The 19,240-nt window shown below is 39.0% G+C and overlaps 3 protein-coding genes across 12 annotated transcripts; all 3 read right to left on the reverse strand.

Moving 5' to 3' along the window:
* Positions 1–347: 347 nt before the first annotated feature.
* LOC124406934 (long-chain fatty acid transport protein 4-like) lies at positions 348–7,246 on the reverse strand. The gene is made up of 13 exons (XM_046882622.1): positions 6,855–7,246; positions 5,055–5,205; positions 4,437–4,677; positions 4,115–4,358; positions 3,778–3,979; positions 3,287–3,479; positions 3,056–3,199; positions 2,701–2,838; positions 2,427–2,584; positions 2,138–2,291; positions 1,845–1,900; positions 1,658–1,756; positions 348–1,480 (listed from the first exon to the last, which is right to left on the reverse strand). The coding sequence occupies exons 1-12, from the start codon at positions 6,974–6,976 to the stop codon at positions 1,658–1,660; spliced, it is 1,902 nt and encodes a 633-aa protein (XP_046738578.1). The 5' UTR covers positions 6,977–7,246; the 3' UTR covers positions 348–1,480.
* A 2,537-nt stretch (positions 7,247–9,783) lies between these two features.
* On the reverse strand, positions 9,784–13,227 carry LOC124407033 (vesicle-associated membrane protein 4-like). Of its 8 annotated transcripts, none has more exons than XM_046882826.1 (7): positions 13,109–13,224; positions 12,610–12,744; positions 12,416–12,465; positions 12,238–12,288; positions 11,769–12,001; positions 10,673–10,747; positions 9,784–9,986 (listed from the first exon to the last, which is right to left on the reverse strand). In XM_046882826.1, the coding sequence occupies exons 1-6, from the start codon at positions 13,154–13,156 to the stop codon at positions 10,710–10,712; spliced, it is 555 nt and encodes a 184-aa protein (XP_046738782.1). In that variant the 5' UTR covers positions 13,157–13,224; the 3' UTR covers positions 9,784–9,986; positions 10,673–10,709. The 8 variants fall into 8 exon arrangements, with proteins under 8 accessions (XP_046738782.1, XP_046738778.1, XP_046738785.1 ...); XM_046882822.1 differs by lacking the exon at positions 13,109–13,224 and adding an exon at positions 12,820–13,076 and having other exon boundaries at positions 11,769–11,988; XM_046882829.1 differs by lacking the exon at positions 13,109–13,224 and adding an exon at positions 12,820–12,943.
* A 1,485-nt stretch (positions 13,228–14,712) lies between these two features.
* Positions 14,713–18,283, reverse strand: LOC124407031 (UDP-glucose 4-epimerase). Of its 3 annotated transcripts, none has more exons than XM_046882820.1 (7): positions 17,844–18,283; positions 16,710–16,894; positions 16,271–16,389; positions 15,903–16,193; positions 15,609–15,789; positions 15,156–15,431; positions 14,713–15,064 (listed from the first exon to the last, which is right to left on the reverse strand). In XM_046882820.1, exons 2-7 carry the CDS (start codon positions 16,837–16,839, stop codon positions 14,967–14,969), a joined length of 1,095 nt encoding a protein of 364 aa, XP_046738776.1. In that variant the 5' UTR covers positions 16,840–16,894; positions 17,844–18,283; the 3' UTR covers positions 14,713–14,966. The 3 variants fall into 3 exon arrangements, with proteins under 3 accessions (XP_046738776.1, XP_046738775.1, XP_046738774.1); XM_046882819.1 differs by having other exon boundaries at positions 14,714–15,064; positions 16,710–16,885; XM_046882818.1 differs by lacking the exon at positions 17,844–18,283 and having other exon boundaries at positions 14,714–15,064; positions 16,710–17,035.
* Positions 18,284–19,240: the final 957 nt, after the last annotated feature.

The raw sequence follows: 19,240 nt of genomic DNA on the forward strand, positions 1-19,240 counted from the left end.
GCAAGCCACCCAAAGAGGGCGCCACCAATTGTTGCGTCCCGAAATGAGGACGCATAACTAACAATCAGTTACACGTAAACAGGAAAAATGCTGAAATCTAATAAGAATAAGAAACAAGCCAAATGGTTTCTGAAATACCATACACGCCGCGTAATCTTTTGTTCACGGATCTCACTCTTACAATTATGCCAAACGTGATAAGCTATCATAATTATACCTGAAACACATTTCCGACGGTTATTACAATAAACAACGTGGAATACGTTATACGTATATTTTCACTTTGCGTACATTGTAATATGTACATAACTGACGGTTATATCGTGCAGGATTGACAAATGACAATATTTTGAAATTTCCAATAGTTTTATTCGCTACAAACAGAATGCAACATGAGATTTTAAACAATTATAGGAATAACTTAAATCTTTGCTTGTACAGATATACAACAGATCCTATGTGTACTATCATAATCTATATTACAATATAATTACATATACGTATAGTATGGTATATAATCCGTCAACAAGTGACAAAAATCAGACATATTGTTCTTTGCTTTATATGTGTTTGTATAAAATTGTTTCCAAGCAAGCTGGACCAATAGACATCATCAAAATGTGTGCACAATTTACAGTTCCTCCGGACTGTATAATGTTTCAGCCTAAATACACAAGCTATGTACGCATGATAGCTATAGGTACTATATATTCACGTTAGAGTAGAATTCAACATACACGATGATCCAAAAGGGAGCCCGCCCACTCCCGAAAAAACTCAGCACCATCTCTACTGGTAATGAAATAATTTGCGCTACCAGACAGAACGAAAGTCTAACATCAAGAAAAACGACAGAGCCAGTCAACAATATCCCTACGTTTGACAAAGACACAAGACGGCTGACACAATCGCTGAACACGTAATGTGACCCGAGAGACTCTGTCCCTAAGCCAATCTAACTTAGCATTACTTAACCTATCTAACCTATAACAAGAAATACAACGTAACGTGCGAGGTTTTATATTGAACACGTCAAATATATACATATAAAATAGAAAATACAATGGAACGTGTAGCGTGACGTGAAAGGCCACAATGGTGTACCTACTAATGTGTTGAATAAACATACCACGCAGTATGCAAAGTACGGACTAAATGATATGAAGCAGTGTTAACGTATCGAAATGGCTCGTATACATTCTCAAGTTTAGTGCCGAATGCCACTTGGCTGAAGATATAGATTTCTTTTGTAAGGTTTTGAATGAGAAGAAATGAAATTTAATCTAATAGTACTCGATTCAAAAATTCCTTACTGAACACTATTTGACTGCCACCAGGGACAGACAAGTGACACTATAGAACCAGTTCGTAAAAAAAAAACTCGAGAAAGTATAACTGGTAACTTTTGACTTGTATTCATGCACCGAAAAATGATCGTCGACTGATATGTCCTTGATTGAAAGAGTCAACGAGATCCTACCTGTAAAAAACAACTTGTATATACAAAAAAGAATACCATCAAACTCTCAATTTTTGTTGCAACACTTCTTAGCCAACCAATTCAGTCGGTCATCATTTCGTACTTTCCAGATTACAGCACAGAAATTTTTCAAGCAATGGTGTTCATTACATCGTTTGAAAACATTGCATAGCTTACCTATAATCGAACTCTTTGCTCGACGATATCGGTGTAAAGCTGCTCTGTAAGCCTAACGTAGAATCCAGTTTTGTCCAAAAAGTATACGGGATCGTTGATCTGTTGACCGACATACACACATTGAAAATAATAAAGATCATTCACAATCGACGGGCAGCTAAATGCAGGAAAAGAACCAATTAATTACCTTTCTAACATTGAAAGCCTCGAGCTGCAAGTCCCTCTTCTTTATCTTGAAAGTCCCTGCGAAGAGAGAAAAAGAGAGCAGAAAAAGACGTTAACGACATTTCGTACAGGGGTTTGGAGGAACGACGACTACATTAGCTGCGATAGTGTTTCTTAATGTTTTAATACGAACACGACGTCTGGAAACGAAGAGTAAGAAAAGAGAACAAGATAGTTGCGAAGGAAATTGATAATGTACTGGAGCAAGTGGTAATAAATTATGTAATTCAGCAGCTCTTCCAGCCTCTTTGTTACCCGTTATTGAAAACTCGGTTAGAATGCGGATGAAGAGGGGTCGTGCATAGGCCGGCAAGGCGTGTTTCACGGCTTCTGCAAACTTGTTAAGGTTCAGCGAACGCTCAGGGTCATAGATGGCGGCCATTCCAGCTTTACCCTCGGTCCCAGGTACCTTAAGAATATCCCGTTGATTAGAAATTCTATACATTATATGTACGTTCACTGTTAACGTACTTAACGCTAAACCCTGAAGAAATACCGCGCCGCTAACGCAACTAGAATTATAGTTGGACAAGTATTTAAGTACCTCGACGCCATAGACGGCGGCGTCCCTCAGACCAACCACGTTACTGATAACGGCCTCAACCTCCGACGTCGCGACATTTTCTCCACGCCATCTGAAAGTATCTCCAGTTCTGTCTTTGAAGTAGAAATAGCCAAAGTCATCCATCACCAAAATATCACCTGAGGAAAAAAACGTGATTGACGTTTAAAAACAGATTAAATTTCGTCTCCGCAAAAGAACAAGGTTCGCTTTACTCCCGACGTTGGAGTTCAGAATCATATCATAGAAAACCAACCTGAATTGAATACTCGATCACCTTTCTTGAACACATCGAGAATGATCTTCTTCTCGGAAGCCTTCTTGTCAACGTAACCACTGAAGTCATTCACCGCCTTTTTCGGGTTTATCTTACCGACGAAGACCCCTGCCTCGCCTATAATAGGAAGGAGACATGAAGACGTTAAAATCTCTCTTTCAAACTCCGTCGTGTTCCATTTCGTCTGTGACAAACAGTAACGTACGTTCTTATAGTATAAATACACTTTTACTACACTGCGGCCATGAGTCTGAATGCAATCGTATAAGGGAATGATATCAGACCATCTTCTGGCTTTATACGTCTTAAGTGAATACAGAACGACGTGATTTACCTGGCTGACACGGGATGCAGAAGCCGTCGGGACCGCGTAGTGGCTCGCCAGTTTCCTCGTCCACTCGAAGCAGCGCAACGGGATAAAGTGCTCCAGCGTATCTGGGCACGAAACCCACCGAACCGACGCGGCTGTCAATATTGACTGTGGCATAACGAAGCATCATCAATACTCATTTCATTCAACATTAGGCAGACAAAAAAAAGAAGAGGTGTAATTATTTGAACCTACCAAGATTCGAGTTTCCTTCCGTGGCGCCGTAAAACTCTCCTATCTGTTTGACGCGAAATCTCTCTACAAACGGCCCCCATATTTGGGCCTTAAGTCCGTTGCCAAACATGAGCCGTACCGAATGGGAAGTGTCCGTAGAACTCGGAGGAATGGCTAGCAGATAGCGGCATATTTCTCCTATGTACTGCGCCACCTGTAGCAGTAAAACCTTCAAACATGAGCCAAGGTCTTCGAGAAAGCTGTGAGAAATCCGTAGTATTTGATAGAACCTCACCCTACGCGAAGAATGTTATAAAAGCTTTGAACAATCTATGCACCCCACTGTTCAAAGTCTTGTACCAAGAACCATTTTCAACCACTGTTAAACAAAATTCTTAAAATGCATTCAAGAACAAAGATGACGATGATAAAGAAGAGCAAAGTTTCATGGGAATTAAGTATCCGATATTTTATTCTCCATATCGCCAAAATACTCAGGCAAAATGACTCACCGTGCACTCGTAGTGCGCACAGTCAGGCCAGAATTTGGAAGCGCTGAAGCGACGGCGAAGAACGACGGTGATTCCACGCAAAAGAGCCTGACCCGCACCGACGATACCACCAGCTGTATGATAAAGCGGAAGGGCGTCGTAAATGCGATCCGTCGTCCGGAGTCCAAGCATCGAATGGACGCCACAGGACATCAACATGTACCTGCGCCAATAACAGAGAGGGTGTAAGTCGAAGAGAAAATTTATTCTTGGTAGTTGAATGTAACGAGCGCGTCGAATGGAGTTGAGAATATGTAATTAGTAGTTTGCGTAAATTGAAACGAATTCTACTGGATACCTGAGGTTCGTGATAACGGCGGCTTTTGGCATTCCAGTTGTACCGGAGGTGTAAATATATATCAGCTTGTCCCGGGGACTACATTTGACCTCTGTTCCATCAGCGGAGAGCTTGTCGCCGGAGATTTTGGCAAATTCTACACTAAGATCGACCGACACCGGCAAGGTCGTCCGCGCCGAACTAGGAACATCCGGCCACCGATAAAGCGTCAGCCCGGAAATCTCATCCTTCACATCATTGACGGCTGTAATGACGAGACTCAAATTGCATGCATATTACGCTGAGCTCACAATCAGTGGTGCATCACGTAGCATTGCCTCACCGTCCGCAAGCTCCGAGCCAAAGATCACTGCCTTACAGTTGGCTGCCCGGATGCTGTGGATCAGGACCTCGTGACGCAAATTCGTGTTGACGAGAGCAGCAACGAGGCCCACTTTGCTCAGTCCGAGCCAGAAACCTACGTACTCGGGTCGGCTGTCCATTATCAAAGCGATGCTATCACCACGGGCCAATCCCTCTCTGGAACGGAAAAACCGCGCCACCCGATTGCTGAACTCCTCGAGCTGAAACGTGGCAAAGGAACCCATCGAAGCAGAGGAATATCGGATAGTGTTTCCAATTGTGCAAGATGAACTCGTACATAATGTACAGAAGTGCATGCAGTAATTCATAGCATGCTGAGAAACTATAGTACTAATTCATTGTTCAAGTAAGCTCCTGCCAGAAATAGGCATGAAGCAACGACGCGCTTACCACAAATCTTATCAGAGTACAATGAATGACATAAAAGTTATATGTTCGTGACCTCTTCTACCACATGGTAAAAATTACCATTTTTAAGCGAGTAATTATTTCAACTCGAATAATAGTTTTTTACCTAATCTACCGATGCTACTGTTCAGTCTTCTATAATCGTGAAAATTGTTCAATAGTTCGTTACCTGTTGGTAGGTCCATTCCTTGTCTTCGAAAATGAATGCGGCGTGGTCAGGGTGCGCGGCAGCTAACCGCGCGAAAACCTCGGCGACGGTGAACCCCCGAGATTCCCACCACCAGAGCAGAATGTTGACCCGCAAAAACCTGAACGAACCTCTGAAACGGAGTCTCAACATTATCATCCATTTCGCAAGTGCAACCGTAAAGGTATGCTTTGGCACCCGCGCCCGTATATGTACTTTTATTATATGATCCAGTCTTCTATTATTTGCAGGATTTTGTCGTCGAGTACTCAAAATTTATTTCGAATACAGATAGTTTAATGCAATATTTCGTAACCGCATATCTAAACCGAATGCTTAACGCACAGAAAGTCGAATTGAACGTAACACGCTGATCTCACTCCTCATTATCTTCTCGTCGACTGTTTCGTTCTGTTCTCTTACACATATCGAAACATAATTCCCGCAAGAGCTGCTTCCCTTTGATTTCATTTTCTCCCTGAGCTTGCATCTAGAATTCCGGAACTAATTCTTCGCCGGTGTAGATCATCTGAATGGACTTTCAAGTCCAACGCCCATTGAAATTACGATTGGGTAGATGCGTGGTAACTCTTACGAGGAAGATACTTTATGCGGGGGATGAGGTAGTGGATGCGGGCAGACACGTATGTGGCGGATAAAACACATACAGCCGCGTCACACTTACCAATTATGTGCATACTAATATCACTACGCGAGGCGTTCGTAACGACCCTTCTAACCGTGCCACATGTTGTACTAGAGAATTCGCTGTATACAGACAAGCTGCACGTATGTGGGTACGTATATATATATCCGTCTACCGTGTACTACATACGCTACTTCGTTTAGCTTCTCATTCATCGCTCTCGCATTCGTCGCAGGCTGTTGCAGCTCCTAAACTCTGCATTTATCATTAGAATTATCCAAGCGCAAATGAACCATGAAACTATGTCAGGTCAAATGATTCTACAGGCGAATAATGTTGTCGGTACTAAATTTACTCGACGCTAGAAACGGAAACGCCGTGACTAGCGATTTTTAACTTCCCGCCGCTGCTGAACACGCGTTGCATCGTGGATCGTGAACCCAAGTCGGGATCAAATTGTATTCTGTTTTTCTTCGGCGGGACAAATGAGCCGCAATTAGATAACTCGGTTTCATCCGCTTGCAAGCCCCATTCCTGAGGGCACCAGCAGCGCTATCATTTCTGTCTATAAATTCAAGATGAGATATATACTGGTGAACGGAAAAGCATAAATTAGTGCTAATCTGTTTACTTGTCTTCCAAATGGATAGATTCCATTCTATTGTCTGATTGTATTCTATTGTATTGTCATACTCTTCCCGCTTCTTCATCGATACTTTTATATCTGGTCTGATGTTTCAGCAATTTTCTAAAATGGTATAACGATACAAATACAACTATTCATATTTCAAATGTTTTCAAACTCCGAACGTTCGATCAATTGCCGATCGTTAGTTAAAGTAGAATGTAATAATCTGTTATCGGCAACTGATATTCACCCAAGTTAATATACTACCAAGTACAAAGGCTGCATCACCGAAGCCCGTGCAAAGAAAGGATAAAATTTCTGCATTGAAGTGTAATATAACGTTATGCCCCTCGGCTGCATATGAAATTCCAGCGGCGTGGATGCGTCGAGGCGAGCGCATATAACAATACGACACATACCTATATTGTACATGGTGTAGAGTAGGTTATACCGAAGAAGACTCGAGTGTCAGAGCTAGGTTTGTCTTTAACACTAATAATAAACTCACAGAATATCCCTGGGGAGAGTTTTGTAGAGTACATAAAGCATTCTTCGTCGATTTCCAGTGAAGAGGAAACCTCCCAGTAGCACGGCCCCGACGGATAACAGAAGCTTGTTGAGCTCCGTCATTGTGAAGGAGCTTCCGGTGGGCCCGGTCCCAGAAGAAACTGGAGATCGCACCTGCTTTGAGCGCAATTAATATCGATATGAAATCGCGGGTGGCGCGCAGGCCGGAATTACTCCCGCTTATAAGAAACAGAGGGAGAAACGAGCCGTACTTTTCTAAGGAATCAACGACACGTCGGAAAGAACGGCGGAATTGCGACTAAACGGCGAATCACTGCGCGAGCAGTCCTTTTGTCATTGAGCTGCTCCGCCGCGCGACGACACCACGATAACTGATCGTAAGCTCCATGCCTGCATGTATAGACCCTCATTCAACTGAGGCATTCGTGTGCACGTTGACCACCTACGTACACACAAGCTCCCTGCACCAGCGCTTGTAAGAGCGAACGAACGAACGTCAATTGCCGTTCATATAACAATTTACTACTGTCAAACGAAGCCGGGGTTACACGTACGTACGCCTATCTTCATCCTTATACTCTGACGATTGCGTGCCCGCGGCACACGCACAAAGACTGGCTGCATGCATACGTATAACTATGTATTACTTACTCCGTGGCCAATAACAAGCTGACGGCGGATATACATACGACCGGATAATTTTATGCTGCCGAATTCGCAATCCTTCACGTTTATCCGAGGGTACAAAAAATTCTTTTCAATTACAAATATTCTTGTGTCTAATAGGTGTATATTCGGCGTGTATTATAGCTTTTGACCAATTTCTTTGTCTATTTGTTCTCTATTATATGTATTCAGAGAAGTCACGTAATTCCTAGGCTTTTTTCATAGAATACTTTAGGTTGTATTGAAATATCCGTTTTTCACAATGAATCACTATCGCTTATTTTGAATTTTAATCTTGATGATACGACGATAGAAAATTCGCTATTAGTTATCGTGGAAAATTTGAAGCATAATTTTACTTTCTCGAATACTATAACTCACTTGACGCAACATTTTCTAATAACTAGTCGTCTAATATTCCAGTCCTGAATTTTTCTCATTAATTAGAACAAAAGTCGTATTTTCAGCCGATGTCAATCATTAGATTCGTGGACTAATTCACCTTTTCAATTCATTTACGTATCAACGTGAAATTTCCTTACAGGAATGCAGTGTAAAACGGTATCATTAGGTGACGTTATTTATGTCTGGCACGAATTTACCTCACTGAAATACAACATGCCCACAAGATCATCTGATTATCCGTTGTATCATTGCATTCTTTTGCTTTTTTCGAACTTGAAAGGCGTTCAGATTCCTTATAACTCTAGTAACAGTATTCGACGTAGACTGAAATAAATTGAGTGAAATCATGGCGAGTGGAAGCGAAGTACAGATGATATAGCGCATTTGAACGTTGCCCACGACCGTCTAGATGAAGTATTTTTACAAAGGGGGTTTCTAACACTCGATGGAAAAACTTGTCAATAAAATACTGCCTTGTATAATTTGAATTACAGAAATAAAACCGCATGAAAATAAACACACAAAGTGGCTATAACGGTTCTAATGACGCATTGAACGTCTCACGATTTCTCGAACAGTATTGTGATTCAGCGATAATCACTATGCAGTGTTGGGCAATAAATTCAACAATACGCAAGAAAGGGATACCATTAAGAGGCTCGAACGCGGTGGCAAAATCGTCTGCACTCTACTTTGTCACCAAGTTGACGCCACCTTCTGGAATAATCGTTCAAAAGTTATTATAATCTTACGGACAAATGATATACTGGTCATAAATTGAAAATCTTGCGAATATTTAATCAATTTTCTGGTCCAAGAACCACCTACTCACTTGTTGTCTATAATTATAATATTGAATAATTATATGATTGTCAAAGCGTCTCAGAATTAGCAGAAGTAATTAAATAAAAGTCTTAAGCACTTAGGAATCAGTGATAACGATCATAACCAGCGTTCGTAGACCCGTTAATTTCTGCACATACAAACCCTCGGCTTAGCAGCAGTTTCGTACTCTTGATATATTCAACCTCTGTAAAAACCTCTGTCCTTACTTGCATAGAATGTCCAGCGGGTTGAAGACGAAACGAATGTAACCAACATTTCCAATGCATGTAAATGCACAGTATAAAGCATCCACGTGCCTTCGGCTAATTGACATATTCCTGGATCCACTCGTTCTACTTTCACTCGGTATTCCAATCATTTTTAAACATCATGTTCTAAGTACGCATACGATGCAAATTAATTGTGGACAAAACTTTCTCATACATATTGTATACATATGCGTACGATTATGATAATCTGGTCAAGGCAAAGTGAAATTTATACTCGACCAGATAAGCAAGAAACTCGGTACTTGTTAAACTGAAAATTTTTAATTAATATTAGATTTTGCCAATGCGCACGTTTGTCTTCTAACCAATAAAACTTTTGAACTTATATTAAACGACAGATTTAAAGCCCCAAGTGTCGTGAATTGTGAAATTCAGGGATTTCGAACAGATTTCACGTTTTGCATAAAATGCGAATATTACCAATCAGAATTCATAATTCCAGGAACTCATTTGGAGGAAATCATTAAAGACAAAGTGTTTTGCAAACATCACTGTCAAAGTGCACCATTTTTGTGGTTCAATTTTGAATTCTGTTTGCAAACATATCTTTACTTTAGCCCCCACGAAATTTATTTGAAGGTAAAACGAAGAAACTTCGCAGAGAGTTTAGAAACGTTTTTTAAACTTTGAACGGACAAAATGAATTATTAAACGGCCGCATGTAGGTGCAGGGTGGGAGAAGTATTAGACAAACAGGTAGGTGTAAGATATAAGGTCGTGGAATTTCGAACATAATTATGCGTATCCATGTAGAGTTACGTCGTTTATTTATACAGAATTACAAGAATAACATTTATTTTTTCTACATGTTAATTGAAGGAGTAAAGTTCGTTATCACAAAATATATTACAATTATTTAAACTGAAATTACGATGCGTATTGGAAGGCAGTTGCATGACGTCAGGAATACGATCTGATCAAAGTACCTGAAACAGAAAAATTATATCCTTTTTTCGGCGTAAAGCGGTAGAGCGGTGTCATAAATTTGGATTTTTTTAATTCATTCAATGAAAGCTCATTCAACGCACCTAGAAATATATTTCGTACCGAAGTGTACGGATAAATCCGATACAAATTCAGTCCGATAGCGTAAAGAAAAAAAGCGCATATAGTGTATAATCCACTTCGGATTCATTATGACAAAATTTGATAAGACGATCGACAGTTATTTATTTTTTTAAACGATCGCAGATCCGTTTAAAATGTCGAGTAGAATAGCCAATCCCATTCCAGAATTATTACTTGCGTAATGGGGTTCCAAGAACGCAGTGTGTTTAAATCATAATTTATGATCGTTTTACCTTCTCAACAATTTTTCGGCGACTATGAAATTTTGTTGTGTCTACCTTAATCAGATCAGTGGCTTTTCGTCTAGAGCAAGGATATGTTGGACAACAAAATGTCTACAGAAATAGGAACGATTGATTTCAATGCTGGGTTGCGTGATTACGCTTCGTGGCATTGCAAGCGCAATCGAGGTTTTTAACTCAACGGAAATTGGAGCTGTAAGCGTGATCTATAGATATATATAGTAGTGCAGGTATTATAATTATGTAATTTCACACCACTGGCGATAAGCGATAGAAATATTCAATATCTCAGATCTCAATACCTTGGTTCCTACACAGGCTGTTCACCAGTCCAATTAACTATCTGATGACTAGGTAAAGCACCAAGATGTCCAGTACTGAAAATTATACAGGCCGAACCATCAGCGCGGCATTAGAAGCTAGGAGACCTTAAATCAATGAAAAAAAAAAAATAAAAAAATAACTCAGGCACCTGTATATAACTTTATAACGTCATACACAATGACCATTAATATCGAACTCTTCAGTGTAAGATTTTGTCATCAGAAGTAGACCTGTGACAAGCTTTTCGATTGAAAATCAGTTACAATCGCATTGAAATTATCATAAATTAATCAACCGTTAGTCGTTATACATAAATGTGGAAGTTATAAACAGAATGAGAATATATATATAGATTATTGATAGATATCATTGAAACGAAATGGCACCAACATATTTGATTTTTCTTAATTTTTAGATATGGCTGGAAATTTAGATAGACGGTTTAGGATGCAAAGTCAAAAGAGATGTAGAAAACAGATTGAGTAACTGATGTGTGTTGGCCGAGAGATTTTTTTATAGGCTAATTTTTCACCAGGAATATTCGTATTACTTGAAAATTTCATCAAATTTCATAAACGAATACGTAATCTCGAGAAAGTAATGGACAAATTAGTTGAAAGTATGAATAAACTCCTGTGTAGAATATCAGCGTTATCTCGATGCTGCAATAATTGTAGATATCGTTCTCATATAAACCTTGCGTTTCCATTTGTACAATGTAGAGAAGCAATGAAAGTACGTATATCAGTGTACATCACATATATACGTTTTATCAGTTATTAAAATATGGCGAAAGTGATTCCTGGAAAGATGAATACGCAGAGGTGGTGAAAAATAAAAGGAAAAAGATTGAAAAGTGATGGTGACTAAAGAAAGGCTCAAATTATTCAAGGCATAAAATTCCAGAACTTGGATTTGGAACTTTGGCTGTTCACATTAAGAAGTTGGACATCATTTAGCAGGAAAGTTGCTCACACGAAAAAATTCAATAAGCCACACCTGCTGAAGCTTGCAGCAAAAGCTGGTGACACCATGTTACCAAGGTTGAGTCAAAGCGAGTCAATGTTTACTCACCAATAATACTCATAACTATTGTCAGAATAATGGCGCCGACAATGATTCTCATCTTCATGTTCTGCATCCAAGCCCTGCGGTGTGCCTTCTTTGCAGAATCGTGAAACTCGTTTCCAGCCATAGCCAGCCGTTCGCTGGCCACTTCTAAGTCTTCCATTTTTTCTCCTCGTTCCATTACTTTTTGCACGTTTTCGCGCATCACATCTGTTACTTCTTTTATCTGAATACGAACACTAAAAAAACGAGCATTATCAAAATTAGTTCACTACAATTGTACCAAGTAACCCTAATCTGGATTTCAACATTATTCTGGATTATCGGAGAGCATGACAATTTACAACAGGCCAGAAACAAATCTAACTCTTCAAAAACTAATTCTAGCTTATTTTATTCCAGAATTATCGTAATTTGAAGACAGTGCATTGGAAAAAAGGAAGGTAGAGAAAAATCATGATCGAATGAGCATCACCTGTCCATTTTACGATCTCTGTATGGTTCACTGGTCGAAGTACTCGGGCGGCTGAAATAAAAAACAAAACAATGTCTTAGATGAATTAAAAGCCAGTCCCATATAATGAACAGTGAGAAGTCAGTTCAAAATATGGATCATAAGTTTATGGTATGGATAATAGGTCGTCCAAACATACTTGAAAAGCATTTCTTCATCTGGATCGCTGTCATGATCAAGGAGGGTTTCCTGAGGAAATAAACAAAAGAACGATTAGATTCTGACACTATTTAAAAACGATTTTCAGCTTTTTGTCAGGCTTAAACCGTGTAAACATTAAACAGTCGCTAATGACTCACGGCTTAGAAATAATCATATGAAAAACAAACACACCTTCTCCACGTCGTCGGCTTTGGCCACGTCGTCGCGCGGCACATTACGCTTGAACTTCGGAGGCATGATTCGGAGTACGTCACAGGATACGTTTGAACTTTTCCCGGACGGCAAGTACTCCAGTCCTTCTTTAATCTGGATTTGGAGATATGGTTAAGAAAATAAAACTCAAGGAATCCCAAACACAACGTCCATCTTTATCTGTCATACCGCTGAATGTGTTCATGCAGCAGACGACAGACGGAGCGACAACAATAACAAGCGTTGCTGTACAATTCCAACAGCTGGTCCCACGGAACATTGAACGCCTCCATTTATTTACTTCAAAGTGAACTCAACTGTGGTAGTTGCATTATTTGGTTGTATGCAACGAATGGCAAAAAAGCATTAGAATCTCTGTAATCAAAGACTGTAGGATAAAGGGTGACATTTTCACTGGTAGCGGCCATGTCGGCATATTTAATTACAACCAAAGAGGCGAAAATGTATCAAGCTACAGTTCTTTCGCAGTAACTCCAATTGCTGTAAGCAGCCGGTCAGTATGCATTTTGCAATGCCGACATGTTTGTCTGACATACCTACATAAATGTCTTGTACTCTTTTATTTCACAGATTAAAAAAGAATAGAGAACTTTTCGACGAAATCTCAGACGACATTTTAACGTACTGACCAATAAATTAGCAGGCTTACCGACTGACACTTTTCCCACCTTACCCTCCGAGCAGACAGGCAATATCGTTAAAGGCCCGCCCTGTACGATTCTTGCTACATAATGATTGCCCAATGCTTCCGCCTCCGATTTGTATTCGAAACTTCGATTCGAGGTACTAATCAGAAGCAGGTCTCAAACGGGTTCATTTATTATTCATGACTAACAGCAAGTTTAGATTTATTTCGATAACGAAGGAAAAAAACATACCTCTCAGTGTGATATTGAGAACATACTGGTTAAGTAACTCGTATAGCAATTCTTCACGACGAAAAAGATAATTGTGAGTGTTAATATTCACTAATTCATAGTATAAGCTGATCAAACGGAAGAGTGATACAATAAGGCAAGTGTAACGTATTTTAAAATGCAGTTTCGTCCCGCTTTCGGGGTGCATTGTTTCATCCTTATATATCATTGGGCGAATCGTAAAATATTAAATTTAACTATCGATTCCGAATGATAAAGTTAATTCAGTGTTCTCGTCAGGAATGCAATATTTATTCAGTGTTCTCCACATAAATATAAAACTTATTCAGTGCTTCCATGATTATAAAATGTTGTCAAGTGTCCCCCACAGTAATAGAAAATTTAAAATATTCACTCCAGATGTCGAGGCTGGACTGATTGTCACAATGCAGCACGAGTGAGTTGCATGACTTTTGAAAGTACTGTTTACATCTGCTTCTTACTGCACATCACTGCGTTTGTTATCTGAGTACATCTCCATGATCTAGGACCATTGTTAGGTTTCAAACATAGGAGACAGAAGCAGAGATGAGTTTTCTCAAATAATTTATTCGAACTTTTCAGTCTACGTAATATGTTCCTAGGATTTGAAACTATTTAACAATCATGGCACATCATCAACTTATGAATTCATACATTTAATTAGTTTCTTTGGAAATAAAATACACACAAAACTAGAAGTTGTTTGATATAAACTAATATTCTTGAACACATGGTATGTATGAACCTTTCATTGTAGCCTTCTTACAATCACTAATTAATGATGTATTTCAACAGCTATTTCACAATTATGAACAACAATAATAATAATAATAATTCAAAACACTATCTGGAACCAGAAAATGGTAGAATATACTATTGCACCTACAACACGAGGCAAGCTCGTACAACAAACTTAGTCACTTAGATCATGAAACGATTTTCAAGTTGAAGGTATAGGATACATTTTACCAACGTTAAAAAAAAAAAAACGTTCTCGTTCTACTCCGAATGTATCTATCTCCGATATTCATGTCGAATTTCTTCTCCTCAATCCCCCCACTTTATAAGTATACAGTAGCATTACTAAGTTACTCGAAATTTCGTCTGTAAAGTAAGTATAAACTGGATTTAGGTTTTGAATTTGTCATCTTCTAAAATTATAAATGACTTATTCATACAAATGATTACTGTCTAGTATTTGGTAATTTTAAGCTACATTTTAGTACGACAGATCAAACTTTTTAGTACTCTTGTCTATGCCCTATTGGTTATAAACAAATTCGAAATCCAAACCAATTCACTGGCACACAGAGATATGTAACTAGTGTAAAGACAGATCCAATCCAATTTTCGATTTCAGATAACGTGGCGTGATCATTGTCTGGGTAGAATTATCAGTGTATAGATTTAGTTTGCTCATTTAGATTTTATAGAACAGGCGCCTGGGCACAATGGGGACGACACATTCTTGTATCCATTCGGGTTTTTCTGCTGCCATCTCCACGTGTCCTTACCTGTATTGGACGGTTTTTTTTTTTTTTTTTATCAAATACACACTCAATAAAGTCTTTTAACTTGAAAAACAAAGTCTAGTCTAACACTTACACATGTCATCGATATTCCTTGTTGCATGCCAGTCCAGTTCTGTATTGGCACGGCTTGCATCAGCATAACTTGTCGCAATGTCGCCTGGTCTACGATCTACAATATCATAGGGTATATCTTTGCCAGAAGCATCTTTGAACGCTTTGATTACTTCTAGAACAGAATACCCTCTACCAGTACCGAGATTATAAACCTGGAAGCCGGAAGGATGCTGATGGGAAATCGCCTGTAAGTGGCCGACTGCCAGATCAATTACATGAATGTAATCGCGAACCCCTATAAATGAAAAATTTAACAGATCTTATACCTGTAGCAAGATAAAGCTTGGTAGTTTTTAAGTCGCTGCAGAATTTTTTCACACAACAGAAGAAAGAGAGCAAAAAGAAATTTTCTGTTCGCGAAAAGTACAAAAAATTGACCGAAATGAGTTCACTGGGTCTTCTTTATTATTACCAGTTCCGTCAGGGGTATCGTAATCACTTCCATAAACTGAGAGCTTTTCCCTTTTTCCAACCGCAACTTGAGCGATATAGGGCATCAAGTTGTTCGGTATGCCGTTTGGATCCTCTCCAATATTTCCAGATGGATGAGCTCCCACAGGGTTAAAATATCTCAGGGATGTGATGGACCAAGCCTAAATGAAGTCAGACTGTGTTCAATAATTGGATCTAGAATATCCTTTCAGATGAATATGAAGTGATTACTAAAAGATTCCCTAATATTCTTTTATCAAGAATAAAAGTATACCTTGTCCGAAAAGCATAAGTCCTTCAGTATTTCCTCCACCATAAACTTGGACTTTCCATACGGATTGGTGCAATCCCCAGTTTTCATGTCTTCGGTCAATGGTAGTTTATCAGGAAGACCATAAACAGTGGCACTGCTTGAATAAATCATTCGATAGACTCCGTGTTCTCGCATTACCTCGAGTAATACTATAGTACCGCTAACATTGACTCTATAATACTCAAGCGGCTTTGCAACAGACTCGCCAACGGCCTTCAAAGCGGCAAAGTGTATCACATTGTCAAATTTATACTAGAAAATAAAATTACTTCATAATTTATTACTCACATTGTAGTAAGTAATATGGTGAATAACAACTCAATGCTCACCTGTTGAAATATGCTAGTCAATTCCTTTCTGTTTGTTATGTCTACAGAATGAAATGCTACGTGCTTCTGCGTCAGTTCTTCCACCCTCAGAAGACATTCTGGTTTCTTTTTATCCGATGCTGCGGAATAGCGTGAAAAAATATTTTAATATAGCAGTGTGTTAAATCAGTCATCTACAAACTCTTCAGCTGCTCAAACACATTGCGTAAGGCAATATACAAGTTCAAGCACTTACGAAGCCAAAGATAAATAGGAAAGATCGTATCATGTGTTATTGATAGAGACTGGATGATAAAAACATTTGTCAGCTGCGTTACGTGATAATTGAGAAATTAAACTGATAGTAAAACGATAAGGCTACTTGAGGAGGAGGTGTTGGGAGAATTATTTCCATAATGATTGGAAATGTCTTTCAGGTATTGATTAATTCCCATCTTACCTTGGTAAGCATTAGTAAGATTGTCAATAACCACCACCTCGAAGTCGGCATTAAGTAGTTCCAAAACTGTGAATGCGCCAATGTACCCAGCACCACCCGTCACCAGTATAGTCTGCCCTTTCCTCGACATATCTTCTCTTCCTCTGTGTTGATTTTTACTCCCTAATTTTACCCCTCTAATTGTGCTAGTAAAGTGTTAGTACTAGTATATAATAAATTAAACCTTACAACTATGGGGTACGTTTTGAAATACCCTCTTATACATGAATGAAATTAAATTGTAATGTAATATTGCACATAAAAGTAAAAGCAAATTACTTAGTTTGGAAAAAATGGCTCTCGTATCAATTGAACATTGAATATTTGTCTCACAATCAGAAATTTCAACCACATTTTTCTCCTCTGTTATCTGCACTATGAGTTAAGATGTAAAGAAGCTCTATCTTGAAAGACCATTTTCTCAGTTTCAACTACGTTAAACTGTAAAAAGATGATGTTTCCTAGCTTCCTACAAATGAATGTGATTCAAAATACTAATTACTTGCCTAATTAGGAAACTAAATGAATTATCTCGGATAACACAGTACTTCAAAAATACCCCGATTTAATAACCCATAATACCAATGTTATTAGCAACTTCAATATAGAGATACAATTACGTAGAATAGCCTGAGACTGTTAGAAACATGCTCTATATAATCAATACGTGACTGGAAGGTGTAATGAATATGAAACGATAACGATAACAACAACTCAGTACTGCAGGTGTTTCAAGTACAAAGTTATGTAACTATTGTTATAAAGAAAGATTTGACGCAGTCAGCGGATTTCAAATACATAATCAACGCTATGATCTCAAAAATAAATAACTGCAATTACAGATGTAACGAAAGAACAATTGGAAAACTAGAAGAGACGACTGAATTGGGTAAATTCATGCTACTTGACAACAAATTGTGAAGACACTGTAGTTTGACTAAATTTTTATCACTTGACGTGTGACAAGGTGACATTTCTCGAAAGATAGACTCTAAAGGTGTTGAGAACATATAAAATGAACACATTCTGGAGAATGAATTCTAGGAATGATAACACACTTATCGAATACAGTGACAGAGAGAACCGGCCACATACCTGATCCGGTGCGTGTGCCAAGACTAATAGTTGCACGACGAGACAAGCGTCAAGCGACAAGCGCGATGTGACCTCGTGGCAAGACGGCAGACGACGTAGAAACTGCGGTACGTGCGCTCAGTGAGTGTCGGAGTGAAAAAGAGTCGCGTTATCAATGCGGAGGCGTGGTGGAGGGTGTTGTAATTTACGGCCATTATGCGGTTGTGGAAAAGGCGCTTTCAGTGGCGTCTATTGACCGGTTGCATGGGTTATGGCCTTTAATGATTTGCCTTACCGAACAACGTGCCTTTGTCATGATCAACCTTTGGCGGCTGATAGAGATTCACAGCATCGCGCAACTCCGCTCCGCAATTTTCAGTTGAATAATCAGCGTAAACCCCGTGAGGGACTCCTCGTCGCAACGTCGCCTTGATGTAAACAAACCTTTTTCTGTACCATTTTGGAACTGCCAACCAATCTGACGTTCAACTGGTCAACACTGGTCTTTTTACTCGACTATCGATTCTCGAAACTTGGTACGACGGTCGCGTCGTCGCGAAATATCGACGCTATTTTGACATTCAAAAACTCTACTCGCGATGGGTAATGAAATTGTTGGTATTTGGTGCGAGTATTTTTTTTCGATTATTCAAATTACGGATTTATTGTAACCGATGAGACACCGATGGCGGACATTCATAATCGTGGACGGCTGGAGTTGGAAACAAAAATAGCGTAAAGCTTATCAATTTTGTGTATACGTATCATGCAACGCGTATCCTGTGAAACTTATTTAATATATGTGTGCCAGAAATTTGGGAGCAGATAATGTTGGTACAGGGCCACGAAATAATCACAATTTGATAATCTTCTATCGAGTGATATGGTGCACTTCCGTTTCTGATAAATTTACGTAAAATAAATTGCCTCGATGTTAGTCAGTTTATGATAGTTTACGAGTGTCAATTAGAATTGGTATTCATTCCATTATTTACACCGACGGTAGTTTACGCAAGACTGTAATAATGCGAACAAATTACGAGATTGACAATTCTGAACGTACAAACACGTGTTATACAAGAAAAAACGGTTTTATTTGTCTGTATAAAATGATTTCATTCGATATATGATTAAGGATAAAAACCGCACACATTCGGAATTTCGTTAAAGCTGTACAGAATGTATCTAGACCTATAATGGTGATACATTCATGCAATCTTGCAGGTATATCGAGTATAAAATTAAAAGTATATTGAATAAATAAATAAATAAATAACCAGCTATGAAGAGGGAGTGAGAAGACGTCCTTTCTTCCTTTACATGCGGTTTCCAGTCCTTTGATCGATCGAATATTTATTATATCTTTCTCATTATCAATGTTTTTCTTTTTTATTATAAAACCAGACATCTCGGATGGG

This window comes from Diprion similis, chromosome 6 (assembly GCF_021155765.1).
Source record: "Diprion similis isolate iyDipSimi1 chromosome 6, iyDipSimi1.1, whole genome shotgun sequence".
Taxonomy (NCBI): domain Eukaryota; kingdom Metazoa; phylum Arthropoda; class Insecta; order Hymenoptera; family Diprionidae; genus Diprion; species Diprion similis.

Coding starts and splice junctions, on each gene's coding strand:
- LOC124407031 (XM_046882820.1), bottom strand. CDS start 16,839: ATGTCGAGGAAAGGGCAGACTATACTGGTGACGGGTGGTGCTGGGTAC. Junction 16,390..16,709: donor TCTTACTAATGCTTACCAAG/GTAAGATGGGAA, acceptor GCTATTCCGCAG/CATCGGATAAAAAGAAACCA. Junction 15,432..15,608: donor CGATACCCCTGACGGAACTG/GTAATAATAAAG, acceptor TTTCATTTATAG/GGGTTCGCGATTACATTCAT.
- LOC124407033 (XM_046882821.1), bottom strand. CDS start 12,923: ATGGAGGCGTTCAATGTTCCGTGGGACCAGCTGTTGGAATTGTACAGC. Junction 12,466..12,609: donor AAGCCGACGACGTGGAGAAG/GTGTGTTTGTTT, acceptor TTATTTCCTCAG/GAAACCCTCCTTGATCATGA. Junction 12,289..12,415: donor GATGAAGAAATGCTTTTCAA/GTATGTTTGGAC, acceptor TTTTTATTTCAG/CCGCCCGAGTACTTCGACCA.
- LOC124406934 (XM_046882622.1), bottom strand. CDS start 6,976: ATGACGGAGCTCAACAAGCTTCTGTTATCCGTCGGGGCCGTGCTACTG. Junction 3,200..3,286: donor GGAAGGAAACTCGAATCTTG/GTAGGTTCAAAT, acceptor GTTATGCCACAG/TCAATATTGACAGCCGCGTC. Junction 1,901..2,137: donor AACCGAGTTTTCAATAACGG/GTAACAAAGAGG, acceptor CTCTCTTCGCAG/GGACTTTCAAGATAAAGAAG.